Raw genomic sequence first — 17247 nt, forward strand, 5'->3', positions numbered from 1 at the left:
GTGCACACTAATGATGTAGTGCACACTAATGATGTAGTGCACACACGCTTTCATGTACTGAATAAATATCTAGAGTTCATTGTGTTTCTATGCCTATCAAATTCTACCGATAATTTTGTCATAAAAACTGTTGCATTAAATAGCAAATGTGCCTACTCTGTACTTAGCATGTGCGCTCTACGCAAGAGCTGGCAGATACTGTACAGTGCGGATAGGCTGTGCACAATGTACGGGTAGGCTAGTGAGTCTACATGATGAGATTATTATGGATAAGAGACAGAATTTCTTTATTTGTCAAATGGCAGTCAAGCATCAATCATGATTTCACACTCAACATTTATTGGAAAGGCGCATCAAACTCATCACCGCACACTTTTGTGAAATTCATCATAACTTATTTCATCTGCATCCTAATAAACTGCATGATTTCCCAAGTCTTAGTAGTAGGACCACACACCATATCATCACACGTGACTCCAGGTTACCTTCGATATTGTTATAATATATCAATACTTGCGCATTAAGTTGTTTCCACTGCAACGCCATAATGAATCTTACCAACACAAAAAGATCCCACCACGACGAACGCACAAATGATCTGTCGGCATTTATACAATTGTACCAAAACTTCCTGTTTCCACCACAGCTCTCGTGATTTTTATTTATTTATATGATATAACTTCACTCACATAAAAACTGGAAGGAAACGTGGTTACTGGGAAAAACTCCTTAGGAAACCTTGAAAAGGAACCTGACTAAGAAGAAAATTAGATTGGGAGCCCATCCTCCTCCGGGTCAAGACGGCCAGACCGGTAGGATTGTCTAGCATCTGCTGGCGAGAGTACTTAGCACCTCTGAACAGTCTTGGCTGTAATTTGCAAACTGAACACAAGCCGGAGGACACCGTGCAAGCCCCCTACTGTACAGACCAACAATCGGTCCGGTGAGTTATCTCCTTTAGATTAGGCCTACTTAAGTTTTAAAAATTGTCATGTAAGGCAGAATGAAAGCAGGACAAGGCATATTGTTGCTGACACAGAATGGTGTCCACATGTAGCAAAGACCCCCTTGATGATGAGTCTGCGTTTGTCCAGAAGCACTAACCCTGACCTGAACCCCAGAAACAGCAAGGCAAGTCAAATCAGACTAATTGATGAAAGTTGTTTTAGAAGGAAAGGTGAAGGAGGGCTTCATAGCGAATGCAAATGGGTAGAGGAGGGAGGACAGTGAGAGATAGGGAGTGGAGATCCAGCCTTACAGCAGCGTTGTGTTCTATACCTGGCATGTACACCTGGTCACCCAGCACTGTCCCCTGTCCAGCTAATGCTACCTTCTCAGCCCCTTTCACCTAGGACCAGAAACGGGAGGATTAGATAGATAGGCCTATGGCATTTAAAGCAACTTAATCTCATTCAAGATAACGCTTAGGTGGTGGTCTCACCTGCCCCCACTTCCCAGACTCCACACAGAATGATGTCACCACATTCTCTGAGTTGTTTCCTCCAATAACAAACAGCCGGTCCGTGGCACCCAGGAAGTAGAGGCTGGGGAGGTCAGCGTTGGCTTTGGTTAGGGTAGGGAGCAGCTCAGACCATACGTCTGGGAAAGACAGAGAAAACAGGAGTGTGCATGTCTGTCTGTGTGTGTTTGTATGTGTGTGATAGGGGCTCAAAGGCTGTTATTGATTAGACTACAGCCTGCAATTGACCAACACGTAAGGTTGCAAGGAACAACTCCACTCAAGATTGATACTGCTTTACCTTGCCTGGTGTCATACTGTAGAAGCAGCTTTTCTCCAGTCCTCTGGATGTTCCCCAGGACATAGAGACGGGAGCCCAGGCTGGTGGCCAGAGGGAGGTCATGGGACAGGGACATGGTGAACTGTAAGTCAGTCAAAGGCAGAGAGGAGACAAACCTGCAGCAGAGAACACACACAAACCTATAGGTTAGACTAAGAGGTACAGTAGCAGCTAGGGCTGTCAGAGTTAATCCGTCAAAAGTTACTTTGGACAAAATCAAGACATCGATATTCATGTAATGCTTTTTGTATATATATAAAAAAGATCTTCCAATTCTGAATTTGTGACTAATCACGAGTAAATAATCACAGCAAATACTGTGATTAAGACGATGAAATGTTTTTATCGTTTGACAGCCATAGTAGCAACATAATAATACACAATAATATCCAGGTAGGAGCCGTATCCTACGTCCATGTGTTGTCCCTGGGGTGGTATCGCTCCACAGCAGTGTAGAGGGCTGTGCTAGAGTCAGGAGTCACCAAAGAGTCCAAGTACCAGCCTCCCACAGCATAGATACAGCCATCACATGACACCGCACTGAAATGCCTCCTGTGCTGTCGGGAAGACAACAAATACAGACACTTAAATATACGTTTTATATAACAATGATTAACAATGATTGATTTTCATGAGGTGGATGTCTTTCCTGTACCTTGATGAGAGGTGCAGTGGAGACCCAGGTGTTGGTGAAGGGGTTGTACCTAAAGGAGGCCATTTTGAACTCCCAGCCCCTCTTGGCCCGCTGCCTGTAGCCACCGATGAGGTAGAGGTAGTTGAGTAGAACCACCGTGGTGAAGCACCACTTATCAGACATGAAGGGGAGCTCTGTTAGTGGACGCCAGTCACCAGTGACCTCTGATCCATCTAGGGTGAAGAGGTGGCGGGCGGCTTCTGTTTCTAGGTCATTCCAGGAGGTCAGGTTCTCCTTCCTCACGCAGCAGAGCCGGAGATCACCCTGCCACCTCAGACGGGTCAGTTCAGCCCTGTCTTCAGCTGGCAAACACCTGGCCATGCATTCACAATATGAAGAATAATCAATTTTCAGTTGAAAGGAGAGTTCACTCCTTGCAGCTGAAGATTATTTGCTTGGTGTGGAACTTGAAACCCATGAATAGGCCGATTAAATGAGGTCAAGTATTGGGGAATGTCATGCTGTACCTGGTGAGGTGAGACAGCTCCAGAAGGTGTCTGCTGAGGTAGGAGAACACAGTCGTCTCCAGCTCAGTACAGCTGATGTCCCGGGCCAGAGCCAGGTAGGACAGGCAGGTGTCTGGGGTTAGAACACCAGACAGGGCCAACAGGCACTGCGACACAAAGGCCTCAGCCAGCAGGTAGCTGCCCACCTCCAGAGTCAGACAGAGAAATTAAGTTATCATACATACAACATTTCAAACAATAAATTGCTGGTGCTCTGTGTGATGTGCCAGCCTGGGACAGATTCATTTCCATATGAGTGGAAAATAAGTATGATATATGGGGAATAAGACGTCCACCCACTTGGATGTGTTCTCCCAACTCCTCCGGGGGAACGCTGAAGTCATTCCGGAAGCAGAATTCTAGGAGGGAATGGAAGACTGAGGAGGGAATGTGGTCCAGGACAATCAGGCTCTCTGTGGTCTCTCTCATACTGGACTGGGACAGGGCTCTGAAGTACTCACTACAGTCAGTCAGTCGACCAAGGTTCACCTTATACACACAGATGAAAGAACAAAAAAACATAGATGGAATGTTATCTTTGTCATTATGTCAAGTTATGGAAAAATTCTGCAGTATGTCTGATGAGACAAACTCCATTATGGAGAAGTGAGGTGTACCATTTCTAAAGGCAATGCAGGGATGATGTGATGACATACAGCAGCGGTTAACTTACGTAGAAGGCATGTGTGCTGGTCTGGACTGTAACCATTGTTCCACTTCCATGGTGATAGGTACGATACACCTCATTGGTTAGCCACTCCTTTGACAACCTGTCATACAGTCCTTCACCTGAGTTGCCTGGTGATGTCACCCAGGTGTGTGGCACTGAGAACGGCATTCTCCACACCCTCTCTAACGCATACTTCAACCACCCGCTGATCCACAGCACCACAACATTCACATACGGTCTGAGATGACTTATCATACTGAGGAGAAAATATGATTTACTAATATTAAAGGGCGTTACCTCATCTATCTCACAAATCAATCTTATTTTCTGTCTCTCAAAACTGTGTTAGGTTCTAGCCAAAATATATCTGTGTCATTTTTTAAAGATTCATGTCATACATTTGACCAATTATGCTAATATTGTATAACTATTTGTCATAGGAAGAAAAACAGGCATATGTTAGCCACTAACTGTGAGAAACCCAGATTTAAACTTAGATCCTAGAAACATTGAACAACCTCCTGCTATAGAGAACTCAAGGAGAAGGGCTTGCATTACACAACAACAATACAGAGCACGAAGGAAACACACTGAACACTGAACAGACACTCGAGGGTCCTAACACACATTTATCTCCCTGATCCATCGCAGCTCAGAGTCACATGTCTGATAAGATAACAGTCTAGCAGCAGCAGCAGCAGCTGTAATACTCGCTGAATGCCACACACCAGTGGCCACACAAAAGAAGAAAGAAATGCAATTGGTCCACAGCAACTATGTTGCTTGGACCCCTAACAATGACATCCCAAACGTGCATAAATCCAAAATCCAGCTTCGATCCCCGTGTGAGAGTAGACAAGGTCAGTTATAAAGCCTCTTCTCCATAGACAGTCCAAGCAGGGCTTACATGGAACTGGGTGCAGAAAAACAGCTCTACAGGACTGATCTATTTTAGGCATCATGGGGGACTTGTGCCTAATTCCAAATGAACCCATAGCCCCTACCCCTAAGTACTCCCCATTCCCCTTCCTTCTATGCACTGAAAGGAAGAAATATAGATGTTAGTGATATAGTGAAACTCCCACCTAGTTAAGAGGTGCAGCTATTTCCATATTGAATATCTACCCAATCCTTATAGATTAGCATTAAGTATGCTAGTGTGAAATACGACTCCCCTAAATCTGCTAAGAATTGTACCATTAGGGGGAGCTCTGGTTCCTGAACATATATTGTTTTTCTACAGTACACGTACAAGGTGAAAATAACTGTTGCCATATCAATAAAGTAATATCCATAATCAATCAGGTATCAAGCATGTTTATTAGCTGTTAATTTATCATATTTACACCGCAGGGGGATTTTGGACAGGATTGAGATGTAATGTAAAATACTCAAAAATGAAGCTAGATGATGACGCACTGGCTTCTAAAGTAGGCAGTTTCATATTCTCTAAAATCTAACACCGGCCTATATCCACAGCATACATTCTAATTCTGATATTATAGGGTCAATTCATAGGGAAACCTTTACTATAACCGACATACCAAAACTGAGGGTACTGCACTTAGCAAACAAATATACTAAATCATTTACAACATTAGAAATTATACTGAACAACATTTTGACGTGTTCAAATGATTGCCATTCCAAGGAAAAAAATAACTTTTCTTTCAACCTGATCCCATTTTCATTATCTTTGGATCTGAATTTAAAAATCATGCAGATGATATTACACTTGGTTTAAATTATACTTTAGGCATACACAAACAGTGTCCAAATGCACATTTTAATCAGACACAAAATCTGTTGTTCAAAGTCATGAACAGTTTTATTTAGCTATTGTGGTTCTTGGTATGAAATGGAAAATGACAAACATCTAAACGTTGGGCATAGTTGTCACGTCCTGACCTTAGTTCCTTTTGTATGTTTCTATTTTAGGTTGGTCAGGGCGTGAGTTGGGGTGGGCATTCAATGTTTTTGTTCTATGTTTGATATTTCTGTGTGTTTGGCCTGGTATGGTTCCCAATCAGAGGCAGCTGTCAATCGTTGTCTCTGATTGAGAACCATACTTAGGTAGCCTGTTTTCCCACCTTTGTTTGTGGGTGGTTGTTTTCTGTTTAGTGTATGTCACCTTGCAGAACTGTTTCGTTTCTTCCATTCACTTCGTTATTTTGTTTTGTGTGTTCAGTTAATAAATTAACATGGACACTTACCACGCTGCGCATTGGTCCGATATTTCATACTCGTCGTCAGACGACGAATAGATCCGTTACAATAGTCAAATTGTGACAGACAGTTCTATACCATTTACTAGTAATGGAACAGCTTTAGAACGCAAGGTAAACCTAGTCAGATTGCAATGACTTCATAAAAGCCAGACGGCTTTCAGCAACAACAAAAAAAGGATGATGATATTTAGCACATTCTGATACTGAAAGCTGTACAGTATATAACTAGGATTATTATTTTCAAAAGCTGCTCTCTGAGATATGTTGTGCAATTAGCTTCCATTGTCTATAACCAAAAACATGTTTTTGAATCATTTAGTTTCACTCCTTTATACATTTGCTCATTTGTCATGCAAACATAAAATGTGCAAAATCATCCTGATTGTTTTGAAGAGGTAGAATGACTCTAGAGACTCTTAAAACAGACTGGCTGTAATAGTTTAACTAGAGAGAATGCTGAAACAGGTAGGCCATACATTGAGTTTAGGCCCCATTCAAACAGACCCCATCATAGAGAAAGGTCAAAAACAACATCCTGTTTAAGAACATATTTGACTTACTATGCAATTGAGCATCTGCTTTTTTCCCACAGCGTTAACACTTTCGATGATCATAAGTGTTAACATACAATCTTGCCCGGCAACAGAGTTGTTGTGTTCCTCCGGCCACTAAGTTACTATTTCTAAATGAATAGGACCATCAGTCTGTGTTCCATACTGTACTACAAAGCAACAGATAACTACAGTATGAATGGAGTTCTGAGCTGCAGCTTGATTCTCTGCCATTCTATGTATTATGTCCATGCCAGCACCCAACACCATGCACAGAGCACACATTTACCAAACATGAACACACATTTAACAAACAAGTCAAGAACAAAACATGCAACACAAAATGTGCATATTTTGACCCTGAAGTCAAATGTGTACTGAAGTCCAACAATAATCATTTAAATTACGAGGTGGGGTAAAATAAAAAAGAAGGTGAATTGAATGACTGTAAAAGAATGCACATGAATACAAAACAATCTGACTACAGGTTTTGAAAAGAAATGTATGGAACCAGTAGATAACTAATGTAAACAAACAACATACATTTTTGCTGTGCTTTTTCACTGAATTTCGTATTTCATAGTAGGGGTTGATGAGTGCATTTAGTTGGATTGCAGATAAGTCCCTGCTTCACCGTTACTTGTTACAGGCAGTGCAAAGTATTGGATGCTACTAAGCAAAGATACTATATGGATGGTATAGTGGTATATTATAAATAAAAAAGTTCAAACAATGGATTATCTTGTAAAAATCCACCTCAGACTCTTAGTGGGTGTTTTTCCCCCTTATTTGGCTTGGTTTCACCACTTAATACATCTGCCTTGTTAACCATGTTTCTGCTACGTTTTCATTTCACTCAACTCCCTTTATACATACTTTGAGTAAATGAACCAAACTAAAAAGGTACAGTGCCTTGCGAAAGTATTCGGCCCCCTTGAACTTTGCGAACTTTTGCCACATTTCAGGCTTCAAACATAAATATATAAAACTGTATTTTTTTGTGAAGAATCAACAACAAGTGGGACACAATCATGAAGTGGAACGACATTTATTGGATATTTCAAACTTTTTTAACAAATCAAAAACTGAAAAATTGGGCGTGCAAAATTATTCAGCCCCTTTACTTTCAGTGCAGCAAACTCTCTCCAGAAGTTCAGTGAGGATCTCTGAATGATCCAATGTTGACCTAAATGACTAATGATGATAAATACAATCCACCTTTGTGTAATCAAGTCTCTGTATGAATGCACCTGCACTGTGATAGTCTCAGAGGTCCGTTAAAAGCGCAGAGAGCATCATGAAGAACAAGGAACACACCAGGCAGGTCCGAGATACTGTTGTGAAGCCGGATTTGGATACAAAAAGATTTCCCAAGCTTTAAACATCCCAAGGAGCACTGTGCAAGCGACAATATTGAAATGGAAGGAGTATCAGACCACTGCAAATCTACCAAGACCTGGCCGTCCCTCTAAACTTTCAGCTCATACAAGGAGAAGACTGATCAGAGATGCAGCCAAGAGGCCCATGATCACTCTGGATGAACTGCAGAGATCTACAGCTGAGGTGGGAGACTCTGTCCATAGGACAACAATCAGTCGTATATTGCACAAATCTGGCCTTTATGGAAGAGTGGCAAGAAGAAAGCCATTTCTTAAAGATATCCATAAAAAGTGTCGTTTAAAGTTTGCCACAAGCCACCTGGGAGACACACCCAACATGTGGAAGAAGGTGCTCTGGTCAGATGAAACCAAAATTGAACTTTTTGGCAACAATGCAAATGTTATGTTTGGCGTAAAAGCAACACAGCTCATCACCCTGAACACACCATCCCCACTGTCAAACATGGTGGTGGCAGCATCATGGTTTGGGCCTGATTTTCTTCAGCAGGGACAGGGAAGATGGTTAAAATTGATGGGAAGATGGATGGAGCCAAATACAGGACCATTCTGGAAGAAAACCTGATGGAGTCTGCAAAAGACCTGAGACTGGGACGGAGATTTGTCTTCCAACAAGACAATGATCCAAAACATAAAGCAAAATCTACAATGGAATGGTTCAAAAATAAACATATCCAGGTGTTAGAATGGCCAAGTCAAAGTCCAGACCTGAATCCAATCGAGAATCTGTGGAAAGAACTGAAAACTGCTGTTCACAAATGCTCTCCATCCAACCTCACTGTGCTCTAGTTGTTTTGCAAGGAGGAATGGGAAAAAAATTCGGTCTCTCGATGTGCAAACCTGATAGAGACATACCCCAAGCAGCTGTAATCGCAGCAAAAGGTGGCGCTACAAAGTATTAACTTAAGGGGGCTGAATAATTTTGCACGCCCAATTCATCAGTTTTTGGTTTGTTAAAAAAGTTTGAAATATCCAATAAATGTCGTTCCACTTCATGATTGTGTCCCACTTGTTGTTGATTCTTCACAAAAAAATACAGTTTTATATCTTTATGTTTGAAGCCTGAAATGTGGCAAAAGGTCGCAAAGTTCAAGGGGGCCGAATACTTTCGCAAGGCACTGTAGTTAAGAAAGAAATGCAGCTGAAGAGAAAAACACACTCGCTCAGAGATGAGGGACACCAAATAGATTTAATCTATACATGGATTTCCCTGGCTTGTATCGATAACCTGAAAATAATGCATTTGCAATTGTGTCATTGTATTAGACGTTTGACTTCATGAGTTCTGGAAATGTGCATGCATAGTTTGTTTCCACTGGATGGCGATGTGGTCAGAAAAACAGTTCCATACAACTGGACAGACTGGACAGACATAATGTACGTCACACAATTAGGAAATAAAAGATATACACTGGTAGTGAACCCACAGAGTTTCTAAACCCATAGGCGCAACATTGCGAGACTTCCGGGAACACTTGTGAAACAGACCAAGCAGACCAGGCTGGGGTTTGAGAAGTCATTGGGCTCGTTTGAGTGGTAAGGCTAAAGAAACCGACTGCAGACGGAAGTCGAGGAGTGAAGTAGGGGGAGATACATCTGCAACAGCTAAAAGTCAGACATTAAAGTGGTTTTCCAACAGCAAGGCTCAGATCAACATGGGAGTGTTGCCATTTAGGGCTAGAGTCTTTTTTTCTCAATTTCCGCCTGACTGACGTGCCCAAAGTCAACTGCATGTTGCTCAAGCCCTGAAGCCAGGATATGCATATAATTGGTGCCATTGGAAAGAAAACAGTTTGTAGTTTGTAGAAATGTTAAAATAATGTAGGAGACTATAACATAATACATATGGTAGGAGAAAATCCAAAGAAAAACCAACCAGAATAAAACATTTTTGAGAGCCCATGCTCTTACAATGGAAAGTATAGGGAAATAATTAAATCAAACTCCCAGTATTCAATTCCTATGGCTTCCACAGGGTGTCAGCACTCTACGTTCAAGGTTTCAGGCTTGTTTCTTAGAAAATTGAAATTTGAGTTTTAGCACTGGGACATACTATTTGAAATTCGTGTTTGGGCGCACGAGGAAGACAAGGTGTATTTGCTAATATCGGTTTTCTTATTGAACATACTTCTTTCCATATTAAATATTATAGTTTGATTACATTTGAGGGTATCTGAGGAGGCAATAGAAACGTATTTTGACTTGTTTAAAAAAAGTTTAGCGGTAGATTTTTGGATTCCTTTCTCTGCATGTTGAACGTGTGGATTACTCAAATCGATGGCACCAACTAAACAGACTTTTTGGGATATAATGAAGGATTTTATCTAACAAAACGACACCACATATTATAGCTGGGACCCTTTGGATGACAAATCAGAGCAAGATTTTCAAAAAGTAAGTGAATATTTAATTGCTATTTGTGAATTTATGAAACCTGTGCCGGTGGAAAAATATTTTGATGTGGGATGCCGTCCTCAATCGCATGGCATGCTTTCGCTGTAATAGCTACTGTAAATTGGACAGTGCAGTTAGATTAACAAGAATTTAAGCTTTCAACCGATGTAAGACAGTTGTATATACCTACATGTTTAATATCCATAATTTTAATGATTATTTATTTGAATTGCGCTCACTCCAGTTTCACCCGAAGTTGTCCCGCGAGCGGGACGCCTAGCCCTAAGAAGATTTATGAACGTTTTTCTTTATAATGTCGAAATAAACATGTCTCCAACCCACATATCACACACTCACATACTGGAATTATGTGTGTGTACATTGTAAATCAATTGAGAGAGAAAGAGAGAGAGACTCATATCACATTCATTTGTAAAATCCACTGTATACATGAATCACGGCAAAGTTTTTTTCCTTTTTCAGTCATGTCTTTGGTCACATTCGCTTGGGTCAAACATGAACACCCTAGGGATTGGTTGATAATAAAGCCGCCCACAATGCAGACGATGGCTGCAAGGTGAAGTTGATGAAGAGCGACTGCAGAAACTTGCAGTGGACTGCAGTCAAAACTTAATAACCCTTGATCACATGATTTATGTCAAGTTTACGCAGTCTACATGTAGGCGCAAGTCTGACAATTTTTATCCCCATAATGCAACACTCTGTTACCAGGTTGACTCCCTCAGGCAGTAGTATCCGACTGTAGACAAAAGTTGCCAAGTGAAGTTGGGAGGTGCATCTGCGTCAGCTGAAAGTCAGACACTGTACTGAGCAAAACCCATTGTGATTAGAGCCGATATATCAGACCAGAAAAGGCCAATATCGGTCCATCGGCCCTTCTCGATCGGATTTGCAGATAGTTCCTTCCCAAAGCAAAACTGCTGCTATGCCAGCCGCCACAAGCTCATTCTACAACTGAAAGGTGCAGTATTGAGAAAAGGTTGAATTGACACAGTAACCAAAATGTAACTCCTGTTGTAAATAGTTTAGTTTAATTCACTAATAATATGGCTTGTAGCTAGATAATCAGATAGCTATGTGACTTGTTAGCAAAGATTATGAATATTAAACTTTATCTGTGATGTTAGCTAGATATATTGCTACTATGGTAGTTAGCTGGCTAGATAAACAGGGTGCTAAGATATCAGATAGGAGCTAATAGCCAACATAGCTAGCTAACGTTAGCTTGTTGTCATTTTGAACATGAACCATATTCGGCAACGAGCCATCTGCCTTGTGGTGTAACGTTAGCCATTTACTAGTTTGCTGATATGACCAGCCGCAATTGTATCCATAAATTGACAGATAGTTGGATTAGAGGATTGTCATAATAGGGAAAGAAAGAAGTGTTTTAAAATGCCTAAATAAATGTTAGCAATAGGCCTACCTAAGAATTTTCCTGCATGTTTATGGACCATAAAGATGAATATTAGCGTGTGTGTGTGTCACGTTCTGACCATAGTTCTTTTGTGTTTTCCTTGTTTTAGTATTGGTCAGGACGTGAGCTGGGTGGGCATTCTATGTTGTGTGTCTAGTTTGTCTATTTCTATGTTTGGCCTGATATGGTTCTCAATCAGAGGCAGGTGTTAGTCATTGTCTCTGATTGGGAACCATATTTAGGTAGCCTGTTTTGTGTTGGGATTTGTGGGTGGTTGTCTCCTGTGTCAGTGTTTGTGCCACACGGGACTGTTTTCGGGTTTTCACGTTTCTTGTTTTGTATTCTGTTCATGTATAGTTTCTCTGATTAAAGAACCATGAACTTTAACATCGCTGCATATTGGTCCTCCGATCCTTCTCGCCTCTCCTCTTTGGAAGAAGAGGAGGAAATCCCTTACAGTGTGCGCATTCTCACATCTCAAACTATGGGCAGATTCGAGTAATTCAGACTGAACGTGTATCGTTGTTTCATCTTTTTCCCTACCCTCGCTCTCCTTGTTAGATATTACACACATTTATAGCTTGCTAGCAAATGTTATCGCCATTGAGCTAGTTATCATAGTAGCAGTAAACAGCAGCAAGTAATGAGTGATGGAGAGAGATGTGAGGCGAAGCTCCAATCGTAGCAGTGGGAACCTGACCATTTATTGATAGGTAGATGAACTAGCCAATTAAGTTGCTTCAAATTTCGTCCTGGCAGCTGAGTTGTTTAGAGATGCATCCTGAGAGCTGAAACAATTTTTCTTTCCTGATCATGGAAAATGAAAAATACTATACTGAGACCAGCCACCCGGACAGCTGATGAAACCAAAGAATTTATGCACAAACTGTCAGAAACCATCTTGGGGAAGCTCATCTGCATGCGTGCTCGTTGTCCTCACCAGGTCCTTGACCTGACTGCAGTTTGGCGTCGTAACCGACTTCAGTGGGCAAATGCTCAACTTCGATGGCCACTGGCACCCTGGAAAAGTGTGCTCTTCACAGATGAGTAGCTGTTTCAACTGTACCGTGCAGATGGTCGCCGTGTGGGCAAGCAGTTTTCTGATGTCAATGTTGTGAACAGAGTGCCCCGTGGTGGCGGTGGGGTTATGGTATGGGTAGGCATAAGCTACGAACAACGAACACAGTTGCATTTTATCGATTGGCAATTTGAATGCACAGAGATACCATCACGAGATCCTGAGGCCCATTGTCGTGCCATTCATCCACCACCTTCACCTCATGTTTTAGCATGATAATGCACCGCCCCATGTTGCAAGGATCTGTACACAATTCATGGAAAATGTCCAAGTTCTTCCATGACCTGCATACTCAGCTGCCTACATGGTCACCCACTGCGCATGTTTGAAATGCTCTAGATTGATGTGTACGACAGTATGTTCCAGTTCCCGCCAATGTGCAGCAACTTCACACAGCCATTGAAGAGGAGTGGGACAGAATTCCACAGGCCACAATCAACAGCCTGATCATCTGTATGCAAAGGAGATGATGTGCTGCATGAGGCAAAAGATACTGACTGGATTTACGATCCACTCCCCTACCTTTTTTTTAAAGGTATCTGTGACCAACAGATGCATATCTGTATTGCCAGTCATGTGAAATCCATAGAGAAAAGATGTGAAATCCATGAAGAAAAGATGCCGATTCAGGGGACGCAGGTCCGGGTGCCTTGTGAGAATTTATGAGTGAGTGTGTACTAGCCAACATGCAATCATTGGTGAATAAACTGGATGAGCTCCGTTCAAGACTATCCTACCAACGGGACATCAGCCACCGAGTCGTGGCTGAACGATGACATGGATAATATACAGTTGGCTGGGTTTTCCGTGCATCGGCAAGACAGAGCAGCTACCTCCGGTAAGACAAGGTGCTAGCTGCCCTACTTTGAGGCAAGCAACACTGAAGCATGCATGAGAGCACCAGCTGTTCCTGATGACTGTGTGATCACACTCAGCTTAGCCGATGTGAATAAGACCCGTAAACAGGTCAACATTCACAAGGCTGCAGGGCCATACAAATGATTGTCTTCACTGACATTTTCAATCTGTCCCTGGCCGAGTCTATAATACCTACATGTTTCAAGCAGACCACCATAGTCCCTGTGCCCTGAACAACAAGGTAACCTGCCTAAATGACAACCGATCCGTAGCACTCACGTCTGTAGCCATGAAGTGCTTTGAAAGGCTGGTCATGGCTCACATCAACTGCATCATCCCAGAAACCCTAGACCCACTCCATTTTGCATACTGCCCCACCAAATCCACAGATGACACACTCTCTGTTGTACAACACACTGCCCTTGTCCACCTGGACAAAAGGAACACCTATATGAGAATGCTGTCCATTGACTACAACTCAGCGTTCAACACCATAGTGCCCTCAGAGCTCATAATTAAGCTAAAGACCCTGGGACTAAACACTTCCCTCTGCAACTGGGGTAAGGTTAGGCAACAACACATCTGACACGCTGATCCTCAATACGGGGGCCCCTCAGGGGTGTGTGCTTAGTCCCCTCCTGTACTCCCTGTTGTACTCTCTGTGTGGCCAAACACAACTCCAACACCATCATTAAGTTTTCCGACGACACAACGGTGGATGGCCTGATCACCGACAATGATGAGACAGCCTAGAGGTAGGAGGTCAGAGGCCTGACAGTGTGGTGCCAGGACAACAACCTCTCCCTCAATGTGATCAAGACAAAGGAGATGATCATGGACAACAGGAAAATGAGGGCGGAGCACACTCCCATTCTCATCGACGGGGCTGTAGTGGAGCAGGTTGAGAGCATCAAGTTTCTTGGTGTCCACAACGCCAAAAAACTCTCATGGTTCAAACACACCAATACAGTCATGAAGAGGGCACAACAATGCCAATTCCCCCTCACAAGAGTGAAAAGATTTGACATGGGTTCTCAGATCCTCAAAAAGTTCTACATCTGCACCATCAAGAGAATCCTGACTGGTTGCATCACTGCTTGGTATGGCAACTGCTCGGTCTCCGACCACAAGGCGCTACACAGGGTAATGCGTATGGCCCAGTACATTATTTTTGTTTTGTTTTTTACTTATCTATTTTTTTACTGAACACTTATTATTTCTTAACTGCATTGTTGGTTAAGGGCTTGTAAGTAAGCATTTCACTGTAAGGTTTACACATGTTGTATTCGGCACGTGTCAAATAAAATGTGATTTGATTTGAGACTATGTTAACTTCTGTACTGACAATGTGGTGCCAAGCAAAACAAAATGAATCAATGAGGCGCTGAACAGGAAAAATAAGGCTTTTGAACCTGGAAATAGGGATGAGTTGACAGAAGGAAATTAAAGAGCTGATCAGGAAAGGCAAACACAAATACGAACTGAAGCTAGAAAGCAAGCTGCAAGCGTATAACATGAAGGATGTCTGGGATGGTATGAAGAAGATAACCAGCTACAGCACGACTACAAGTGATGAGGGAAGGGACAGAGCCTTTTTTCTCCCCAATTTCGTGGGAATCCAATTGGTAGTTACAGTCTTGTCTCATTGCTGCAACTCCCGTACAGACTTGGGAGAGTAGAAGGTTGAGAGCCATGTGTCCTCTGAAACACATCCCAGCCTGGACTCAAATCAGGATCTCTAGTGGCACAGCTAGCACTGCGAGGCAGTGCCTTAGATCACTGCGCCACTCGGGAGGCCATAACCAGTTATTTTATTTTTTTACCAGATTCAATAAGTACGATTTCTCAACAGAGCAACAGCAGATGAGGGATGTGCTGGACTCTGATCTGGGAAGCACTGAGCCCATGAGAATCTCTGAGAAACAAGTGGTGAAGCAGCTGAAGAGGATCAGTCCCAGTAAGTCAGCAGGGCCTGATGTTTTTAATGCCAGAGTACTCAAGGTATGTGCTAATCAACTTTCATACTGCAGTATACAATATATTTCAACCCTAATACTATCAGATATTGCTACTAAATGGAAAACATCCTATACAGTGAGGTAGCAGCCTATCTGTATCCTTTGCAATTTGCCTACCGCCCAAAACTGGTGTTGAAGATGCTCTGCTCGATCTCTTCTACAGAGTATATGAGCACCTGGAGAAACCCGGCTGTGTGGTGAGAACCATTTTCTTTTGACTTCTCCAGTGCTTTCAATACCACACAACCCCACCTGCTGGCCCAAAAGCTAAAGGACATTCACGTAAATCCACACACAATAAATTGGATTGTGAACTAACTGACCAATAGACCACAGTCTGATGACTGCTATAGTGAGCTGTGTCAGGAGAGGATACTATGCTCATCACAGGGATATAACGGAGTCCTTTGTGGAATGGTGTGAGGCCAATTAATTGGACCTGAATGTACTGAAGTATCAAGGAGCTAGTGATAAATTCTAGGAAAAAGAAAGATGCTTTTAATCCCATTTCTATTAAGAGATTGGCACTGTTGACTCTTATAAGTACTTGGGTGTAATAGTGGACAACAAACTGAACTGGAAGGAGAATCCTCAGTGTCTACAAAAAATCCCAATCCACACTGTACTTTTTAAGGAAGCTTAGATATTTTAATGTATGTGACAAAATGGTCCGTATGTTCTATAGCAGTGTCGTGGCGAGTGTAATGACCTATGCCATTGTGTGCTGGAAAGGGAATTTAGCTAAGGAAGACTTTAACAAACTTGACAAAATCATTAACAAAGCCAGTGCTACAATTGGCTGCAGCCTGGAATCAATGCAGGACATGTTCTTAAAAAGGCTGCAACTAAAAACACATATGGTTATGTACATTGACACACACCCACTCCACAGCACTCTAATCCAACACAGGAGCAGCTTTAGTAGCAGGTTCATCCTTCCCAGATGTTCCACAGAGAGGTTTGGATGGTCATTTTTACCCACAGCCATGAAGCTTTTTAATGGGTGTAATTGATTAACTGTTTTGGAAATTTTTGTTTTGTATTGTTTTGTATTGGAAAATGTTGTTGCCTGTTTTCCCCAGAGTAGGATGAAAAACAACACTTGAATCAGACTATTATTTTAGGGATACTATGGTTGGTGCCTTTGTCCTAATGTGTTTTTTCCCCTTCTTTTTTATCATGTGTTGGTCATAGTGTGTTCTGTCGTTGAAAGTCATTAATGATGCATGCTGTGATAAAACAGATGTTACATGTTTTCTCAAATGTTAGGAATATAAAATGTAACTTTGCAAACAGCTTGAATATTGACTGGTTTGAGAAGCAGCTGAACTGGTTCCCCCCTAACCCTCCCATGTCGACGCTGGTGAAGCCTAAGCTAACATTTGGTTGATTTTCAGAACAGAAAGAGGGAAACTTCAATTTACTTGGTGACTGCTCTAGAAATTATTGGCTTTGTTACAGGAAAGATAGAAAGGAGAATATGATGTGGTTTGGTTGTATGGCAACTTTTTATATAACCTTGATTTTGACACGGAAGACATATTGAGACCTAGGTATATTTTCCAAATGCGCCCTGTATAATACAATTTAAAATACACAGTAAACAAACCAATAAA

General features: G+C 42.0%; 1 protein-coding gene across 3 annotated transcripts; it reads right to left on the reverse strand.

Moving 5' to 3' along the window:
* Positions 1 to 260: 260 nt before the first annotated feature.
* On the reverse strand, positions 261 to 4694 carry LOC109889422 (kelch repeat and BTB domain-containing protein 13). Of its 3 annotated transcripts, XM_020480841.2 has the most exons (9): positions 4297 to 4690; positions 3673 to 3925; positions 3300 to 3488; positions 2961 to 3145; positions 2455 to 2806; positions 2211 to 2356; positions 1761 to 1915; positions 1442 to 1599; positions 261 to 1348 (listed from the first exon to the last, which is right to left on the reverse strand). In XM_020480841.2, exons 2-9 carry the CDS (start codon positions 3922 to 3924, stop codon positions 1166 to 1168), a joined length of 1620 nt encoding a protein of 539 aa, XP_020336430.1. In that variant the 5' UTR covers position 3925; positions 4297 to 4690; the 3' UTR covers positions 261 to 1165. The 3 variants fall into 3 exon arrangements, with proteins under 3 accessions (XP_020336430.1, XP_020336431.1, XP_020336432.1); XM_020480842.2 differs by having other exon boundaries at positions 2211 to 2351; positions 2504 to 2806; positions 3673 to 4692; XM_020480843.2 differs by lacking the exon at positions 2211 to 2356 and having other exon boundaries at positions 2504 to 2806; positions 3673 to 4694.
* Positions 4695 to 17247: the final 12553 nt, after the last annotated feature.

This window comes from Oncorhynchus kisutch, linkage group LG4 (assembly GCF_002021735.2).
Source record: "Oncorhynchus kisutch isolate 150728-3 linkage group LG4, Okis_V2, whole genome shotgun sequence".
NCBI classification, from domain to species: domain Eukaryota; kingdom Metazoa; phylum Chordata; class Actinopteri; order Salmoniformes; family Salmonidae; genus Oncorhynchus; species Oncorhynchus kisutch.